The sequence below is a fragment of the Saccoglossus kowalevskii genome, chromosome 1 (genome assembly GCF_978046115.1).
Source record: "Saccoglossus kowalevskii chromosome 1, keSacKowa6.1, whole genome shotgun sequence".
Classification (NCBI taxonomy): domain Eukaryota; kingdom Metazoa; phylum Hemichordata; class Enteropneusta; family Harrimaniidae; genus Saccoglossus; species Saccoglossus kowalevskii.
The window spans coordinates 33,425,351-33,447,564 of NC_140641.1; the positions used below are offsets into that span (position 1 = coordinate 33,425,351).

The 22,214-nt window shown below is 33.8% G+C and overlaps 1 protein-coding gene across 1 annotated transcript; it reads left to right on the forward strand.

Moving 5' to 3' along the window:
- Positions 1–7,206: 7,206 nt before the first annotated feature.
- LOC100367340 (uncharacterized) lies at positions 7,207–21,908 on the forward strand. Its single transcript, XM_002742223.4, has 14 exons — positions 7,207–7,362; positions 10,414–10,563; positions 12,751–13,598; positions 14,753–14,906; positions 15,491–15,635; positions 15,778–15,900; positions 16,287–16,432; positions 16,539–16,688; positions 16,877–17,005; positions 17,259–17,323; positions 17,595–17,711; positions 18,274–18,731; positions 19,197–19,273; positions 19,439–21,908. Exons 3-14 carry the CDS (start codon positions 12,817–12,819, stop codon positions 19,496–19,498), a joined length of 2,406 nt encoding a protein of 801 aa, XP_002742269.3. The 5' UTR covers positions 7,207–7,362; positions 10,414–10,563; positions 12,751–12,816; the 3' UTR covers positions 19,499–21,908.
- Positions 21,909–22,214: the final 306 nt, after the last annotated feature.

The window sequence follows — 22,214 nt, forward strand, 5'->3', positions numbered from 1 at the left end:
CCTTCTAATTACAGGGGAATAGCAATTTCAAGTTGTTTAGGAAAATTATTTAATAGTATTTTAAACACAAGACTAGTTTCATATCTAGAAAAAAAAATATCCTCTCGAATAAACAATTTAGATTCAGGAAAGACTGTCGGACAACAGACAATCTGTTTATCCTGAAAACTATTATTAATAAATACCTCCATCAGGACAAGGAGATCATCCATCAAGCAAATGATAAAAATAAATCGAAAACATCAAATAAAATTTATGCTTGCTTTGTAGACCTCAAAAAAGCCTTTGATAGTGTTTGGCATGAAGGTCTTTTTTATAAATTGTTGAAAAATGGTGTAAACGGTAATATGTATAAATTTATAAAAGGTAGGTAAAAACAAGAAATGGTTTAACAGAATCATTTTGTTCAAATATCGGAGTAAAACAAGGATGCAACCTTAGCCCAAGTCTGTTTAATTTATTTATTAATGACCTGCCTGATATTTTTGATAATGATCATTGTGACCCTACACTGCTACACAACACACCCATTAATTGCCTTCTTTATGCAGATGATATTGTGATTCTTTCAAAATCCAAAAAGGGATTACAAAACTGTTTGGATAAATTATCAGCCTACACATCAAAATGGCAGTTGTCTGTCAACACAGATAAAACAAAAATAATGATATTCAATAAGTGTAACAGACTCCTTTTATGAAGGAAAAGAAATCAATATAGTTAAAGATTTCAATTATCTTGGCTTAACTATGAGCCCAAATGGTAAATTTAAAGATGCCATAAAAAACCTAAAAAGAAAAGGAATAAAAGCTTTATTCTCATTAAAGACCAAAATTGGATCTGGTAATCTGGGCGTGTCCATACTACTGTCACTATTTTATAAACTTATCAGACCAGTTATTGTATATGGGAGTGACATTTGGGGAGAAGAAAGTAATTTAGTAATGAAAATAAATTCATATCATTACTAAGTAACGAGAAAATGTCAATTCCTTTAGCGCAATATTTAAAAAACTGTTTTAATACAAAACAGCAGCACCTAAATAAACTAAGCCAGTAACACATTCCATGTATACAAATTTATCTTTCTTTTTTTTTAATGCTTTTTTGTACCCTTACTTTTTATGCAGTTATTTTTCTTTATTAATATTTGATTTGTAACCCTTTTCATCCCCTCCGGGGGATGTTGTGTGTAAATAAATAAATAAAAAAATAAAAAAATGTAACAACGTGGTTTCAATTTATGATACAAAAACTGTGTCATTAGACTACTTTTTGCATAAAAATTGGGTTAAACATCCATGAAAATTCTTACTTTTGAGCAATTTTCCATTGGTTCCAAGAACTCTCATCACATTTTAACCCCGGTTACGAGCCGGGGTTATGAGTAACCGTGTTTTTAACATATTATTCAGTATTAAACTATAGCGAAAACATGATACGTAGTTGCAAAGTGGGCATTTATGGTAATCATGAGTATTCACACAAATTCTGAAACAATGATTTTGCAAGGATTCCTAGCATGAATTTATTTATTCTGTGTCAGCGGCACCGGGGGACGGGGCAAGCCCCCCCCCCCCCAATCAAGCTGAAACCCTTTGTGTCAGCAAAATTTGTCCACCAAAATGCAGAAAATAGCGTTTCAGAGGGTCTAGATTTCAAAGGGGGGCATGCTCCACATTTTGCTGACACAACGGGTTTCAGATTGATTGGAGGGGCGACGCGACACATACTATGAACTTTTAAACCATCACTAATAAAGTTCTAAGTCGAAAACAAGAAGTGTGTATCTAAAACTAACATTATGTGTATAAACGTCCCTTCAAAATTATAATGTTGGCTTCTCTAGTAGGTATGGTTTCAGTTCCATAATGACGCATGCCTCCTAGTACCCACCACGGTTACTAACCGTGTACCCACGTACGACACCATCTCCACCGCGGCTCCACGAGAAACAATACCATTTCAAGTCTCATGCATAGGCTCTTTCATTTGAGAGATACTGGTACATCGGTATGTTATTTTAGCAGTAAACTGTACGGCAAAGGGCGAAGGCATTGTTGTTTCAACAAGTGGACTTGTTTGATCAGTTGACTATGGTTACGTGTAATGTGAGCATATCCAGTGATAGCATTGAGTACATGACTATTATTGTAGTGGTAACATTTACCTGGGTGCTTGACCCTAATGAAAGGAGCGCTTACCCATCCAGGGTCACTCAGAAGTTGGGAATCATTGATTTGATAAGCTTAATTTATGAAATAAAAATAAAATGCACAAAAAACGTGGCAAAATTAGAAGAAAACGGCAGTTTTTGGTGTTTGGGATCTAATATAATAAATTGTACAATACAATAGTAGTACGTTTTCACGTGGAAAATGGGCGCCCTCTGTGGTGAAAACATGACTGCTATTAGAGTAACAGAAAAGTTGTTCAGTGAACGAACAAAGACCATAAAAAACAAACTTAATCCTGCATCAATGTGTGAAGTAAAGCTGAATATGAAATTGTCCACTGAAAATGTTTATTATCATTATTTAATTAAAAAAGACACTAAATTGAGTAAATTTCAATGGGAAATGAACCACAATTTAATAATGACATATTTGAAAGTAAATACAATTTTGCCTCTGATCTGCTCATCAAAAAATATGTGCATTCTGTAAAGGGAAGCGAAAACTATTATGCACCTTATGATACGCAGTCTTCTTGTTCAGCTGCTTTGAGCGAAATTTTCTGAGCAATGGGGGAAACATATACGGTTGATCAATAGACTACAGTATCTGATGAAACAATTCCGTTTGGAGATCAACATGAGCCATTGTTGTTTAAAATATTTAGTAGTAGTGTATATTGGTAATAGCTAAGCGTTTTATTCATATCTGCAAATGTATTGGACAAATCGGAAACTTAAAATGGTCTGATGTATGCGACCACAAGTCGCCATGATTAGGTAGATGGTTGAGCTCAGCTTTGAAAGATCGTGATCGCAAGGCATTCTGGTCTAAAGTTCGTTCTATTAATTCCAACAATACCATATTGTCCTCCACTGTCGGGGATGATCAGGTCACGGTAATATTGCCGACACTTCAGTGAAGAGTAACCGCGATAAAGAATACACGAGATGATGGCTTTCCTGCGATCAATTTGGAGATCTGTATGATTACATTGGTATTTCACATATCTCGAAGGCCATTGATAAATTGCGTGTTGGTAAATCTGCAGAACACTATAAACTTGCGTTTACCGGTAACCCGGTTTTCATCATTTATACACACATATAATATTTTATTTTATTGAAAAAAAACACATAACAAACAAACAAGAGGCGTGTATGTAAGTCTAGGGTTCATCTCTCACTACCGTAATTCAACTGCGTTTGGGATATAAAACATTGAAGTCCCACGCCACAGGTCGTAACAGTTGATAGGTATACTGATATGAGAAACGGGTGTCCCAGCCAATGATTGAGATCTATGTACAATTTACAAACACACTAATTCACATGGGAATTCACCATTTCTGTTGTGTGAACCACAGTGGAACTGTGTGTGAGCGTACATTCCAGGCGTGTGCTTGGAGACAATGCGTTCCTTGTCTAGTCCAATCGTCTCAATCATGGTTCGATTTTAACAGATGGTTTGAGCTGTGTCGTATGAGAAAGGTTCCGTTTTCTCACAATAATAGCATGACAACCGAAAGACACGCTGGTGTCACGAGATTTTTCACGATGTTCTCATTCTGAGAAAAAAAAACATGTGACAGAAATATGGTGACCCAAATCTAACAATCGAGTATAAACATTGAGTGACTATATAGACTACTAGAATATTGCGCCCTCTCATGACGAGGTTAACTTTGAAATCACGAGTACATTGTGACATACAAGTGACATTATGTGAGGCGCGGCAAATATGCAAGGCCAAAGAAAGGGCACATCATTTATGTACAACTATATAAGAAACTTACGTCATTGATTGAACTGAGCTGTAAAAAAAAGTCGACGACAAAGAGCGCTGTGGCTCTTGCTCTGGATTTACGGAGCTGGTCGTAATTGGTGACCGGTATAGGTAACAGTCAAAGCAATGATTGAGTGTCAGGGAGACAATGCCATTAATTGGTTGAACTGATTGATCGTAACATGACTGTGGTCACACACATCAACGTTTTCTATTCATTCTGTAATTGATGCAATTGGTACATGGAGTTATACTCGCCGCGTCTGAAAAAATGAATGTATGTTTCATGATTACTGTATCTTTGCACGTTGCATTAAAAATCATATATCAAATCGTGGGTTTTGTTAAATTGGGTATATTCAATGTTCTTCGTAATTTGTAAAATATAGAAACAAGCAGCGTTTCATGTAATTATGTAAATAACAGATTCACTTGAACTGCGCCTTACCTCACACATCATGATATATTCACGTCACGGTCCCGTGACGGGACTCTCACGTCACTTCCAGTCTGAAAGTTGGGCTTAGCGCGTCATCAGCATAACTTCAACATAAATCTATTGAAATGACGTGGTTTTGGTTCTTGTACTGACGATGACCAGAACTCACCAACAATATCGTGCAATGTATACAAGCATTCAAATATATACTTCGGTGTGTATATCATTTCTAAAATCTTAGCTGTGTAAATGACCAATAATATTTAATGTATGTATACAACTTTTATAGTGTTTGCAATGATATATACTTAAAGTTGAATTCCCCACTTTGTACTGATCTATAGAAAACCTCCCACCAACCTCTATAAGCTCCATAAGGACGTTGGGTTTTGCACATCATTATAAATCTTATTAGATAAAGAAAAGTGTCATAATATTGAGTGATCACTTTAGTAGTACAAAATAAATAAATAAATAAATAAATAAATAAATAAATAAATAAATAAATAAATAAATAAATAAATAAATAAATAAATAAATAAATAAATAAATAAATAAATAAATAAATAAATAAATAAATAAATAAATATCTGTGAAGTAAATAAATATTTGTGCAGTAAATAAATATCTGTGCAGTAAATAAATATCTGTGCAGTAAATAAATATCTGTGCAGTAAATAAAATACTGTTTAAATTCAGTGAATTTCTATGGCTATTGGACTTTTGGTTACATTAAAAATTAGTCCTGGTCAAAACAAACAAACGATATTTCCACAAAAACACTACCATTACGGTTATTCCGGGGGTAAGTTAGTTATCGATCTGTTGTATTGTATGGCGTATTTGATACTAGTATATAATGAATGATAGGTTCTGTTTTGGCAAATAGTAATCATTATGTTGACAGATACAACAAATGAAGGCAACAACCGCTCGAACAAACCGGGAAAAGTAGTTATACACATAAAGGTAGACTGGGTAGTCCGGCTTTACTACTCAGACAACTATAAGTAGTTTGTTTTAGTAGTTTGTAATTAAAAAACTAAATTAAATTGTGATATCTAATTACAAAATGGATTGCGATAATAACACCATCATTTCGCAACTACGTCGCCAATCATGATTTCGTTAAGGTCCCATTTTTACTTATTTACTGTTATTTATAGTAAAAAATATAATCATCAAACTGTAGTATTTGTACATTTTGTACTTGGGTACTGGCATGGTCCTGGCAAACTGCGTTTATATCTTAACATAAATATTTAGTAGTGGATACTTAGTATCGTAATTCCGAGTCGATGGTCCTTTACTTTCGTACACTCGACCGAACTACGATACGTGGTAGGCCCATAGATTTGGGTACATGGTGTGGGGTTTTGATGGTTCGGACGAACCCCTTAAAGTTTTGGCAGGCTTACATTTATAAACGTCTAATTAAAAAGAAAGACTGTTCGGCATAATAACATTTAAGATAAAACAATCACATTCCAATGTGTAATCATAGTATTACAATGTTTTGACAATGGATAAATTATAAATAGTGTAAATAGGTTATATTTACAAAGTAAATAATCGGACTAATAAGAAAATCAAGGTCTGTATCAGTTAATACTCAAATATACTCTTGATATTAAATATTTTCAGTTAAAAGGGCATTTTAAAATTAAGATTTTCGTTCAACGCTGACGACTTCCCATTACGAAGACATAGCATCAAGGCCATATACCTTTGTCGACTCGCAATGTCCACACGTGCAGTACTATACCCAACAACCTCGAAATTCCAGGCGAGGCGATTCACTTCAAGTTAGATGTCCTTGCATAAACCGTAAAGTGGTTGTTTCGGTTTTAATATCATACGGATTTAATACATCTCGGATCATATGCAGAGAATATTGTGGTAGCCTAGAGTGCGGATAATGGTACAATTTGTTCAAAACGCAGTAAATGGGGAGAAAACAAAATCCAAATGAATTGTATGCTTCGCAAAACGTGTTTTTTGTTTTGTTTTCAAGATGAAACACATTTGCTAACGTTGACATATAATTCTACTAACAATCCATCATTGAACAATATGCTGTAAAACCATTTATTTTCATTGACGCTATATGATTTTTACGAATTTACTGGTGAAACAATGCGTTCTATTGTAATTTGACATGTTCATGCGAATTTAATTTAGCGGATTTTACTTATCAGCAAAACATTGCATTGCCAATAATTCTAGTATATGGCCAAAACAACTGTTCTTCAATTTGGTACGGGTTTTCACGCGAAAACGAACAAAAATGAAGTGTTTACGTATTCGTCATGATATAAGTTGTTGGACCCTCGTCACAATATTGGGCATCGCTCCAAAATGTTTTGTAAAGTGATCTTGGATGACGTATACGCTTTATGTAGACACATCTGTTGTATGAGTTCACTTTTTTTTTTATTCATTTCGACTCTGAAAGAAAAGTGTTCCTCGCAGAATACTTTTCACTATACCAGGTCACGGCCTCCATACAGCGCGGACCACAGTACGTGAAATGGTTCAGCCCTGAGTCATAAAAAATCGACATTTCTAGTTGAATCAATTATTTAAATACAGATGTTAAGCGTGCAGCGATAGTTTTTCATACTTCCATTAAAATGTGTATATCCGTAGTTTCTGTTTCAATTGTCGTTTTTCCTCTTTCTATTTTTACTTCTCTGAAACAAGGGAAATCGAATACGTCACGCCGATCACATCCTTTATACCCTAGCACCCCTCTACTGCACAATACTGTAGTCTGAGTGGGCGGTGTCTTTTGATCTTTGTGTGGATCGACTTTTTAAAATTCCTAGCATAGCAGAGCGACGTCGTGTTTTGTTTGCCAATAGCTTTCCTCCACTGCGTATTGATTCATAGGGCATATTTGTGGTCGTTGCGCTTCCATATATGTGTTGGCTGCTTTCCCGCCACCCGTAATTTACCAAGAAGGTAGGTACCTCCATGTTTATGCTCCTCTTTACTATTGTTTTGAGGGTGGACCGATTTGTAAATATCGTTTCCGTATTTTGGACAGCTCTGTGTGTGCGTACACGGAGGTGATCTCTGTTTCGTGCGAATCTGACTCCATTGTTGTTGTTTTCACTGCACTTCACGCGGACATGAAGGTATGTCACTTTCCAGTGCCATAAAATTAACAATCTTTTTCGCGCATATTACTGTGTTTTGGGCTTGAATTTGAATACTGAGAGTTTTTCATTGAAATGGACAGTGATCCCCGATTGTTATTGGTTCGATCATCGTCGTTTCAGTGCTTCATGCGCGAATATAGTGGTAAAAATACAAATAATAATGGCGTTTTACGGTAGCAACGTATCCACCACGCGGAATGCACGCCGCCGTGTATATTCTTCGATTTCGGGGGGGGGCACATCGCGAGACTATATAATGTTATAGTCTATTTCACAGCTTAATTAAAAGTTATATAATTATACGCTGCAGTATATAGTTTTAGAATAATATTCTTGTCATTAATTTTTATTCGGCGAAAGCATCATGGATCTAGTGGTACACCCGTGTTTGTGGTTTTGCTGGGGGTGGCAATTATGTCGTACCGTACATTGTTGGCGCATTACTACTCGTCCCTTTGTCCCTTAGATATTTTATACTCTGTCCGGTCCCGCCTTATAATCACTATCACAATGACTAATTACTCAAAAAATTTCAGCATGTGTTGCACTGTAAATATGCCGTTTCTAGTTACATGTTGTATTTTGAGTTAGAGACAGAATAGCAACGTTTAGAATGTGAGAAATGCCACTGGGTCAGCATGCTGTACTAGTATTACACATATGTACGCACGTAAACATATCTTATTTGATTCGCTGTGTTGAAAACCCACCAGTGGTAGGTACACTTCCACAGTGATTGACAATTTATGGCTGTATATGTATTTTTATTTAGTCATTTTTAAAACTAAATCAAGCTGCCAATTAAATAATTGAAAAAAAAAATGTTTAAAAATATAGTATTTAATAATTTATCAACCCCCCAAAAATGATATTGAATATATATTGTGCATATATAGAAAATTTGAGATCTAAGAAACTAAGAAAAAAATAATTGCTGACAAATTATTGCAGATATAACTGTAAATCTGGTTAAATATGGGTCCCACAGTACTTGTGCAATCGGTGTAAAATACATTGCTAAATATGCACAGCATCCTGGCTGTAGCATTTTCATATTGATGTGTTTCATAAGTATGAGGTGGCACATACCTTGCAAATAAGTTCAGTAAATATTCCATCTTCAATATTATATCTGGCAAATTTTATTAAGATTGATATTCAATAACTAAAATACCATATTCTTTTATGCATGTAATCGGAATGTTACCATTTAATATATTTGTATTATTTTTCTGTACACTAAACCAAAAATGCATCCCTGTGTAGAGTTTGAAATAAAACTATGCTAAACATTTTTCAGTTCAATGTGCATCCCGGATAAATGATTTTGATGGCTGGGTCATTGCTTTTATTTAGAAGAAGAAGGATATTATGTTAGAATTGGAATTTAGAACAATGCATGCTGATCATATTTGAGTGACTGTTATTAGAGCTAAAAAAAGGAATAACAAAAATAATATTTGTATCATCAAAAGAAAAAAAAATGATAGTATACGCATCTCATATACTACCTGCACTATCTTCACCCTACCCCTCCTCCAATCCCTGAAAAACAAATTGTCACACTGACATGCGCTTGATGGTGTTAGGCCATTGACTCATTGTCTAGGTTTTTAAGGTATGTCTATCACTTAGCCATATCAAGGTAATTCACTACAGGGGTTTATGTCAATGTCTGTATTTACCATCTCATCCTATGAAAAGAAGTGGGTGGTATAGCCTTGAAGATTAAATACATTCTGACAATGCAGGTACAGTAAAATATGTACATATTTGCCAAGTCATTAATTAATGCAATTTATTTAAATGTGCATGAGCTATGTTTATTGTCAATTTCTTTTTTATACTGCTACATGAATATGCAGAGAGTAAAATGTTCAGATTTTCATGTGATGCGTATACATATATTAATTGGAAACTGTGTTTTTGGTTGACTGAAATTTTGTTTGCATCAATTATGATCATAAGTACATGAAATGTAAAAAAAAAACATTGGTAAAAAACACTAATGCAAATGAAGCAGAGAATAATTTGATAAGATCTGAGTTTGATTGCAGTGCATAGTATCATAATAGCCTTGCATACTGGCCCAGGGAAGGAATAAAGAGGACATATAGGCTTACTTCTATTGTATTAATGGGTGGAGTTCTCTTTTTCTTTGGTTATGTTGTAAAAGAGCTATGTGTTTTAAGATTACCGGTATTGATCGTGTACACTAAGAAAGTATTCAGTTTGTGTATTGTCCACAAACTCTACTACATTATTGTTGTTAAATTCAAAACAAATGTTGTGCATTTTGACAGGGACTATCTGCGCTCATATCATATCAGAGTAAAAGGGTTAAAGGGGAAGTCAACACTTCAATGATGTTAGCTCATATGTATATGGTTGATTGCTCTCCAAAACTGTTATTTATATATAGAGCTATCATTACTTAATTGGTGAAGCCCTGCAACATTGAGGTACTGCTAATAATTCTGGGACCCATGAAACAGTAAAATGAAGCCTTAAATTATTGACTTATCCTAGTTGTACAAGGTCCCATAAAACAGTAAATTGTGAAAAGTAGACATGATAACAGAGATTTCCTGTCACCAAATTATTGTCTTCACCACTTTGTCACAGCCATTTACCTCATAAATGTCTAGTTAAAAAAGTTTATAACTTGATTATAGAATATTTAAACACAGATCTGTTTGTTAAATTAAAGAGATCATTTTGCAGAAATATTTTTGCTGGCATCTCAACTATGCGAACTTGCCTGGAGTTAGAGATAATTAATTATACAAGGGCAGTAACCAGTTCTATTTTATTTATTCAACATTCTTTCTCTCTTATCTTTTATTTTCAGATGACATAATCACTACTAACACTCACAAAAGACAAGTTCTGGTAGAATATTTTTTTTTTACATTTCTACAAAGCACTGAGTTTCAGCCTAGTCAAGTCGCATGCTGTGTCTTAATTGCATGCCATTTATGTGCAACCAAAAGAAAATAAGGTAAGCTATTTTTATAGCAATCGGTCTATTTAATTTTCTTGTATGTTTGTTTGTCATTACGCAAGATGTTTCCTCTATATATCAGGCATGGTGATTGCAACTTATTAAATCAAATTAAAAATTTTTAATATATCTTGTTAAACTGTTGGTCTCAGTTTGTAACAAACTTTGTAATACCGGTAATTGTTATTTTTGTGTTAAAACGAATGCATGTTTGGAGCTGAATATGATGAAATCTCTCACTTAAAGACAATGTGAAATGTGACACTGTTTAAGGGTGGCAGAATGGCTTTAGTATGAACTTTGTTTATTCTATTTTATTAAACATTCTTTGAAATTTAAAATAAAAAAAAGTTTTCGCTTTGCATAAAATATCCATGCAGTGAATGATAGCATTCAATTCCTTGTATGATCTATATCTTGAATTCTGTGTGATAGTTGTAATTTTCTTACTCTGGAATGCTTATCGGAAATTTATCTCAGTTTATCAAACATGTCATTGAAAAATACAGGTCACAATATTTTTGGAATGTCAAGGGTAGCCAGCGCATTACTGAAAAATACAGAGAACCACTCAACCATGACAAATATGGGTAACTGCAATAGACATCTAAACTTGTCATTTCTGAAAGATAACACAAATAAAACAATTGATATTTTACTTTTAGAATTTTAGAAGTACGGGGTTGGGGAGACAACACAATTATAAGTTAAGCAGTACTATGAAATTATTGAGATATACCGTTTATTTGTCTATCACTACAGTAGACCCACTTACTAATCTCAGTTAGAAAAAAAATATATTGTTAGTTGCAAAATAAAGTATGCCAAAACCCACCACTCATGGAGCAGCTGCTTGTTTAGCCAGCCCACTTGTGACTTGTGAAGTCGGCTCAGCGCCCCAATTTCATTCAGTGACCAAAGGTTTCTTTAAATTGAAATGTATTTGTTCAGGACATTGCATTCTTTGTTGCCAAGCAACTCACAAAACCCTGCTGACCTTTCTTGAAGAGGGACCACATTCCTTATAGGAGTAACTCTATTTTTAAATAAGTACCCCAATATGGTGGCATTTTTTAACTAATTTGGTTACCAAGATACTCTGAGCCTGCAATGTAACATGTCTTGTCAAGCATAAACCCATCTGATCAAAGTAAGTGGACACCATCAGATACTCGTTAAAAATAGGGTGTTAATTGAAACATACAAATGGTAATTTAGCATTAATCCTAGTATGATGGTGGTCTTATGTATGTGTAGTTGGTGGTCTTACATTTATATTTCAGTAGTTTGTTCAGTTTATTAAACTTGTAAATCTTATTTATTCATTAATCATTTCTTGAAATCATTCATCAATTAATACACAGTATACCTTGCATCCACCCCTACATACATTCAAGGATTCAGAGTTCTCAAAATTAGCTTAGGACATTTTTGAAACGGCAACTAGCACCGTGGAACATTTCAAATTATTTGCCATATTTTGGGTTGAAAACAGTAAATTTAAAAGAAAATACTTTGACCTTTTTCTGAAATGATTAAACCAATTTAGGAAATTTTGAAAAAATACCAGCAAGTTACTGATGTCTGGTGAGCTTCTGAATCACTGACATAAATTCTTCTGTTTGATATAATTATCAATTTTGATATTGCTAAAATGTATCAATATTATTTTAATATTGGAACTGAGATTTTAAGCTTGGTATGAATAGCTGGTAGTGATTCTATAAGTAAAACTCCATAATGAACTGGAAATAATAGTAGTATTTATTAATGGATTTTAGCCACACCCGAGTACAAATTGCTTAGTTGTATAAATTTATCAAAATGTTATATTTACCTCCCACATTACTGACTCTAAATTTAACTTTTGAGAAGAATTAAAAAAAAAATTAACTTTGTCGTACATCAGACTCAACAGGTTTTATAGATCTAATAACATACCTGTATCTTTTTACCTGACATTTTGACCCTCATTGCTAATGAAGAACACACCACACCCAACGCTCTCACAATCCAGGCCAATAAACAACAAACCACGTTTAGTTTAGCAGAATGTGGCGAGTTTGTAACAGCTTAATTTTAGTAGCAATTAAACAGTACTAGTATACTGTATAGTAGAGTATGGTGGTGCATTCCTTTGTAATTGTGCATAAACCAACATATACTTTTTTTTATTTTTCGTAGGAACAAAAGTTTACAATGTTGACCGGCCTAACCTCTTTGCATTGTAACTGTTAAAGAACCAACGTCATGAAACTACAGTTGAAGGAAGACGATAAAAATGTTGTGCATTCTGAACAAAGTGTAATTATTATGGAACTGAATGCACCAAAATATAAGCAAGAATTGCAAACGATACATTTAAAGGAAACCATGGAAACTAAGCAGGAGATTAATGAGCCAGTGCAACCTCCACGGAGACGGCGGCATAAACATCACCGCAGTGATGAATATCCAATGTACAATAAAGACGGTTCACGAAGTATTCTTGCGCAGTTGCTTCAGGATGAAGAGGCTAAAAGTGGCAAAAGAGGACAACTTTCAACGACTCCAATGTCGAAAAGTATGGATAATTTACATTTATGCAAACACAGCAGCGTTGGAATGCCAGTATTAAAGTCAATTGACTTCTCCAAAAGCATGTCACAGGAGAACATCAGGGGGCCATTTCCAAATGAACTATCGAAAAGTACAAAAGCGTCATCCAGGCAACTTGGTCGTACAGGTAGTATGAGTCCTCAACATAGCATTGCTATAAACCGTAGGAGTTACATTGAACAGGAAATTGTTGCTAGGACAACAGACTTGGATATCTCTGGTTCTGATGATCAGAGGCCTCCACCTCCGGATTATCCTGGCCATTCACACATCACCACTCATCAACCGGTTGGACAAGAGATTGCTGCATCATCACTTAATGCTGATGTGGGATGTTCAAATTCTGATTCAAAAGAGAACATTTCTGGAGTTACAGGGTCAATGCATGGAAGTCTGCCAACAAAAGATGAAATTGATGATAGCTGTAGTGAGAGGTAAGAATAATCAAATTGCATGATGGGTAATCTCAGCTTTTTGCATCTTGACTTGCATAAGGATTTTGTTCCAAAGAGGCATTAGACAACACAGTTAAGTTAAGTAGTTACCGTGATGTGCAAACAATTAACCCTCGTAACAACATTTTTGTTTGTTTGATCGATTGATTGATGTAATATTTGAAAAATCCATAACTGAAACAAATGTGTGATGTTTAATATGATATGTAAAGCACTACAGAGATTTATTATTTGATGTGATATGGTACAAGAAAGGTTGTTGGGAATATAGCAACTGACAACAAAGACGCGACTGGTAACATAATATTGTTGCTATCACATATGTGTATGAAGACAAAAAAATTATCAAATGAGAGCAAGAATGTGTTGTGTGAATTTTGAGCATGTACAACATTCGACAAAAATGGTAGATATGTGAAAAATACTTTAATGAACTGTAATGAAATCAATAATTTTATATTGTATTGTAAAACAAGACAGACACTATTATTCCATCCTTTTGGGAAGAATTATTTAGAAATTTGAAACAGATGTGTTGATGTAAGGCAAGGATGGAATGTGGGGTGTGGCTGAGAACACCTTGAAAAAAATTAAAAATAACCAAAGAATTTGTTGAATTAGTGGAATGTTTATGGTCAGCTCTGGTAAAATTGAACAAGAATGTAATCGATATTTATGCAAATTGTAAAATGAAAGTGACTGTAACAATCATTAAAAAATTACTTAAAATAAGAAAATGGTGACAGTGGTTGTTCAGTGAGGTTCTTTTCTCTAAATCGAGAAAATTTTATGTTTTCATATACAAGAAAAAATATAAGTCTCCTATTTTAAGCAAATTTGTTCACATCAAGAAAATTTATTGGCATATTTATCAAAAATAAGTCACTAATAAGATACTAATTGGGAGAATGTTTCCATGTTTGGAGATAATCTTCATTTGCCTTGCTGTTGGTCATCGATTACTTTAAACCATTTTATTATTAATATGCAAAATTACTATATTTTGAAGAATTCCTAAAATTGTGCAGAGGTTACATGAAATATTCACTGATTTCACAGTTGTTGATTTAAAAACAGTTCAAAATTATAGCGACTTTTTTCAAGCTATTGTAATATCATTAATTGTCTCTCAGTTCAAGTGATTCGGGTGAGAAGTCATGGCTACAATTAGACCACCAAGCAATAGCGGAAAGAGCAACTCAGATGGTGGAAATCTTATCTGATGAGAACGCTGCTCTTCGACAGGAAGTAGAAAGTTACTACCAAAAAGTCAGCAAATTACAAAAGGTAAATTTTCAGTGTCTGATAATATTCAAGTATTCATTTTATTAATTTTATGCATGATGCTCACTGATTCTTAATATAGAAATCATCCAAGCATCAAAAATACCACTCTCCCCATTAACAATGGTTCTCCATGTAGTACTGTGGAATACTTTATTTTCGCTGGAATTAATTTTCACTGATTTTTTGATGAGTTTAATGTGAAATATAGGAAAAAAAAGTGTATTCGCTTGATTTTATTTTCACAGAATCACCCCTTCAGCGAAAATAGCAAAAATAAATTCCAAGCGAAAATAAAGTATTTTACAGTATACTATATAGTATACCATATTTTCTCTATTAGAAGTACATCTCCAATAGGAGTGCATATAAACCAATGTTGTATTGTAAACTGGTTCATTAAAAATCTGACTTATTTTCACTGTACACACCTCTGTTATCTACCTAACTCATGCACTGATAGAGGAATACTATATTGACATTACAAGTAAAACTATTAGTAATAATACTGAAATATTTTTAATGTAAAGTAGATATTTTTTTATGAATGTCTAATTGATATCATTGTTGAAATAATTTTTTTGCAGTTTGAACAAGATATTGAAAAAGTACAAAATTCTTACGAGTATCTTGTGAAGTCCACTGCCAAACGTGAATATCTTGAAAAGATGATGAGATCCAAACTTGAGTTAGAGTTCAAGCTGACACAAGAAAAAAACAAAGAACTTGAAGGTGATTTTAAGATCGATTTTTACCTTGCATCAACATTTTCCAATCTATAGCACCATGAATTGTTTTGTTGTTTCCCAAGACTTCAATTAAGTCTTTTTTTTTGCTTCATTTATGCCTAATTTGCATTTTTCTGTTGGTGTAGCACAAGTTGAAAGTCTGAAGGCACATTTACATCACCAAGAATCACCTCTGATTGCTGAAAATGAACAATTAAAAGCGGAACTAAGAAAAAGAGACGAAATCTATAGGCACTTGATGAATCAACGTAAGTATATATATATTTTATTGTGGTTTGACCTCTGACCTCACCATTTTAATTTTATTACAGTATGTCTGAAATGTTATAGAGGTTGTTGTCCGTTAGACAATTCACCAAACATACCATATTATTTGCTCCATCACAATAATTTATTTAAACCGATCTTATATTGGACGTTATTTTATTGGTATGCATGTAGCTATATGGTACAAGTTGCTTTGAAAAAGTTTAAATCACACTGAAAATGCATTTAGGAATATATTTTTGATGATTTTAAATGTCTATTTTGGTCAAAGCAGACTTTTACAGACTTTGAAGGCCACACCCCCACCCATGATAATGATAACCATTTGAGAGTACCACTGATTTCTTTGACATGTCATTGTTTTCAGATACAGAAGATAGATCCAATAAAAGCAGAGTTGAAGTTGAGTTGGCAGCTCAGAGGGCGACGTTATCCGAACAGAGGACTCATATAGATGTATTAGACACTGCGCTCTCCAATGCACAAGCTAATGTAGTCAGATTGCAGGAAGAGGTCAGTGACTCATTTATTAAATATTATACTCTCCAATTACTCACTTATCGTTGTCACTTCACCTGCCAACAATATCGGTCAATAATTGATATTTATACATTTTCAGTGCCAAAGAAAACAAGTTTACGTTGACAAAGTAGAGAAGCTTCAGCAAGCCTTGGTGGCCATTCAGAATGCTTCTGACAAAAGAGAACAATTAGAAAGAAAAGTCAGATTGAAACTTGAAAAAGAACTTGATGGTCTCAAAGCACATCAGGTATGGGATAAACTATTATGTGGTGTTTTTAATCTTACAAGTTGCATACAGTTGAACTGTAATAATTGCCTTCCATTTGAGTAAAAATGGCAACCACCTTAAAACTCCTTCAATGATGATATTCAAAAAAGTACACCATAATGGTGGGCGTGGTCCGATTTTATATATATATATGTTATTTTTTTCAGCGTGCTGTTGCTAGTCAAGAACACGATGAAGGTGTATCACTGGATTCACCGAACAACTCACAAACCCTAATGGAACTAGTTAAAGAACGTGATGAAAAGATATTATTCTTAGAAGCAGAAGTTACTAAGGTAATTTATAACTTAGACCATAGCACCAGAGGAAGGGCAAATATCTGTTCTCATTATTGTGAAATACATTTTTCAGGGGTTACAAGAACTCAAACAATGAGATGATGAGTCTTTGTTACAATTCAAAGGGGACTTGCATGAAATACAAACATAATTGTTAGTTCTGGAGGAAATTTTGTTTCCCATTGAAACACGACATAATTGTGAAATTTATGTCTAATTAGTTCTGTTAATTATTTTTTTCTACTTATAGTGGGAACAGAGGTATCTTCAAGAAGTTGCATTGAAGCAATGTATTGATCCAAGACTCAGTCCAAGGTAAGTACCTTTCATATGTTCTAATTTGTGTAATTAATTCGAGTCAGAACTGTAGATTTAAAATAACCAACTAATATATTTTGACTACCTGGGATGGTTTGTTTAGGGGACTCACATAATTGGCACATAGTTTAATTCTATACAGCTTTTATGACAAATCATTCTTTTTCAATAAAAAAAACAAAACATCTGGATGGGTTCAGGCTCTATGCAAAAGAAAAAAATGTTTAGGTTGTTTTTTTGACTCCAATTGAATTGTTTTTCTCCTAAGATCCTTGTCTGCTGAAAGGAATGCTGACGAAGGTGAAAGAAAATTCATGAATGAAAAAGTTAAACACATGGAGGAATTATTAGCAATTAATAAAAGATGTACTGAACTAGATTCACAGTAAGTACTTTATTTTCGCTTGGAATAAATTTTCACTATTTTCGAGTGATTGAGTGAAAATACAATCCAGCGAATATACCTTTTTTCCTATATTCTACATTCAACTTACCAAAATTCAGTGAAAATAAATTCCACACAAAATTCCAGTGAAAATAAATTATTTCACAGTACCATGTTACACATATCGCTTGATGATAAAATTTATATATTTTTATTTGGTTTATTAGGAGTGTATGGAGATAACAAAGGTGTGTTCATGGTCAAAATATGTCAATTTGTTTTATGTGCACCAATAGTAAGTGCAGTATCACATGTAGTTAGCTGTTGGGGATTTGTTTGAACTTGCAATACTGAACAGAAAATTGGTTTTCAGAGTGAAGGAAAGTTAGGCACTATCCTGGAGAACTTTATTTTTAATTTAGGCACTACTGTGTAGTACTTTATATTTTAGCTGGACAGTTGAGTACTACAGAGAAGTACCTTATTAGTCTCAATTCAGATGCAGTTTAAAAACTACTTCACTTTACATTCCTAATGTACTTGTTTTCTACTTCCATTACAGTGTAAAATCCTTGACAAAAGACTTGAATGAAAAGCAAGCATTGATATCAGTCTTGCAGCATCAGTCTCTTGAAAAAGACCAAGCACTTGCTTCCCTGGATAGATTATTGCGAGGAACAGCGTCACCACATGGATCATCACAAAACATTGCCCAAGGCTCTTGGCAGCACGTTCCACAGGGTTCATCACTTCAGAATGTATATCAAGGATACCAAGTGACCATGACACACGAATCGCTCCCAAGTGTGTCCCAAGCATCGTCACAGAGTACATCTCATGGGTCACTACAGAATGTTTACTTATCTCACGGATCTCTACAGAATGTATCACCGGGATCACAACAAAACACTACATTTACTTTGAAGCCAGTTGGCAAGGGTTTAGGTTCACAGGAAGTGATGATGGGATTCAGTAATTCATATTCTTCGTTGAATAGTTCAAATCCAATGTTAACAATAGGTAAGGAAACACTTATCTAAAAATCAGAATCATTGGTCCTGGAAGCAATTCTTTTTAGAGAGCATGGTTGTTTAGTAGTAGTAGTGTAGAGGGCCTGGTACTCCTTCTGGATTCAAGTATTAGCATTTTTCGATTCTGTTATAGTCACAATCACACTGTTGCTATGTACACAAGTTTGTCTTCCTTTTCACCACCAGTTCCATTTCATCATGACAAATTTACAAAATAGTTCTGTTCATAGTCTACATTTTTTGTCAGAAGATTGGGACAAAAATAGCCAAATTTTTTGAGTAAAAACTGAAAATTTTGTCTGTTGGTTCTAAAATTAGAATTCATTTCCCGAAATATTGACAAATACAAGAAAGTACAAAAACATTTGGGCAAGAAAGTCTGGTGGTGAAAAGGTTATTATGCACATTTTTGTATGATTATCTGAATCAGCAGATATATGTGTTTGCGTTTCAGATGTGTCCAGTGACAACAGTCTTGATAAAATGAGGGATGACAGAATCAAGGAACTTGACAGGGAATTGGCTCAACAGGTGAACATATAGTTTTATTTGACAAATTTCAGTTTTTAATATAATTGCTGTGATAATAAAAGTAGCCATGGAAGTTCATCTACAGCTGTTACTATGGTGATAAGAGTTAGCATTGATGTATATATAATTATTCTTATAATAATGTTTATTGCTCTCTCTCTTCAGGATTCAATTCTGCAGACTTTGCCTGTTCCTTCCGAGGGTGGACATTTCTGGAAAATGTAAACATGGCTGAACTGAAGACTGTTTCAAAGATCGCCAGTAAACAGCTCTTTCCAACTGACTACTCGTAATGATGACTTCAAGCTGTTGTTGTATGCTTGACAAGCTATATTGCTACACATAGAGACAGAAGAGCGTTAACACTGCGTGTGATTCATGGTCAATATTATGCTGACTGCATTGTTTATGTTTACAAACTGAGCAATAATATGCTTACAAATTTATGTATGCTTACATAGTTGCAAACTGGTCAATAGTACACTGACAACAATGTGCATACATGCTTACAGATTGGTCAATAGTATACTGACAACAATGTGCATACTTGCTCACAGACTGGTCAATAGTACACTGACAACAATGTGCATACATGCTTACAGACTGGTCAATAGTACACTGACAACAATGTGCATACATGCTTACAGACTGGTCAATAGTACACTGACAACAATGTACATAACCGCTTACAGATTGGTCAATAGTACACTGACAACAATGTACATAACCGCTTACAGATTGGTCAATAGTACACTGATAACAATGTGCATGCATGCTTACAGACTGGTCAATAGTTATGCTTACAGAATAATATATGCTTACATAGACATAACTGGTCAGTAGTACACACAGATATCAATGTGCATGCTTACAGAAAGGTCAATAGTACACTAACAGCAATGTGCATGTTTACATTGAAATGTACAATGTATTCAAATAAGTAACTATGACAAGGGCATATCCAAGCATTCTTCAAGAGTATGGTCTCCTTTCAAGCTGATGCACTGTTCTATTGAAAAAAAATACTGGGTACATGGAGTTTATGCTTTTAAAAAATTGCCTTGGATTAGCACATTATCCTTGAACTCTGAGTGGATATTCAAAAATATTTTATTTTCACAGAAATTCCATTTCATTTACAAACATGAATTTTCCTACTTTCTTAAAATAAATAAATGAATAAATAAATAAAAAAAAAAAATTTAAAAAATGCTCACCTTAAATTTGATGCCTTCCCACTAGGACTGTTTACGAGTTGTTTACAAACTCTTTCATATAATCATTTAGTTAGAATTTTTTTCTTGAATCTCTGTGAAAATAAGATTTTTGTGGAAGACTTGGGCTTGAGTTTTGCTGGTCATTTACTCAGCCGTGATGACATTACATATTGTGAATTATCTTATATTATTTGAATACAGTTTGTATCCAATATCAAATGTTCAGTTCATGTTTTCATTAGATATTTTCATGGTTGCATGCATACAAATATTAAAAATACAAAAAAAAAGCAATAATCTACGAGATGTGCCTTTTGACAAAGAACCAGTTCTGTAATTTATAATCTTAATTTGTAAAAATAAGTAAGATGTTTTATATTGGACTCGAGAAAGATGTAAATGTAGTCTCAGGACTATGACCGTAACTTACATTGACACAAAGTGTATAACTTGTTCTGACTGCATTCTAGCAGTCGTGGAGCCTCAGTTATCCAGTCATATGCTTCAATACATACAATATACATTTGTTTAACAAGGATGTATTAAACATTTAAGAACAGTGACCACACCATCTGTATCTTGTTTCTGTGACTTTTACTGTAGTTCTATATAGTTCTGTCAACTGCACAAATGGTATTTATAATCAGCATATCTGTTGGTAAAGGTCATGGGATGGCACTTGTGGTCATGATTATACCAATAGCTGCTGGATTGACCATTATCCACTGATATACGCTATTAATAAATGCTAGATGAGTAATCAATAAATCAATAAAGTTCTGTTTTTGAGTATGAAATAACGCAAAGTTGTTTCGTCATTCGGGAAAACATAATTTAATCCAAAATGAAATAATACCGTTTCCCATGAATTCTTCAATATGGGAAAAACTGTACATTTTTGTACAATAATAATCTTCACAAACATGTTCATTTAAACCGAAATGAAACTGTTTCTCATCAATATGGGAAAGGCTGTACATTGTTGTACAATAATAATCTTCACAAAGATGATATCTTTGTTACTGTAAAATATTGCAAGTGACCATATTGTGAAAATATGATTTTGACAGAAGAGACCAAAATGACTGTATTTTTTTCAAAGTAAGGCAAGTCTCAATAAGTTAATAAAAATACTTTTTTTGAAAGGACCAGTGGAGTCGAGACCAGCCTAAACAAACAATGTTTGTTGGCAGTGTCTTTTCTCATCATTGGTTGTGTATTTGAAAAGTTTTTACATATTCTTTGCACAGATACTAACTTAAAAACTTTGCTTATATTAAAAAGAGCATTGTTTATCTTATTAAACATATTTAATAATTGTATTTGATATATAGTCTGTGGTCATGTGTACATACGTTGTCAAAGCTTTTGTAAAACAAAAGTCTGCTTTTGGTAATAAACATTTAGGTGTAAAGGCATTCATTGATGTTGACAATTTTTGTGTGTATGTGTGGTATGTCTATTGCAATGCTATAGGACATTGATCTTAAATCCACAAGTTTTTATTATGACTATTTCCTGCACACTTTCTCAAAACAATTCATTGGTTCCCGGTGTTCCTTGTGAATGACAAGTAGGCTGCAGGTAACTGGTAATCGCCATATTGTTCCACTGGGTCGGTATTCCGGCTCAAAGCCACGTGACTAAGTGCGTAATTTGAAAATATTCTAATATTCGTTTTCTGTGAACAAGTCTTCATTATGCCATTCCCATACATTCTACCT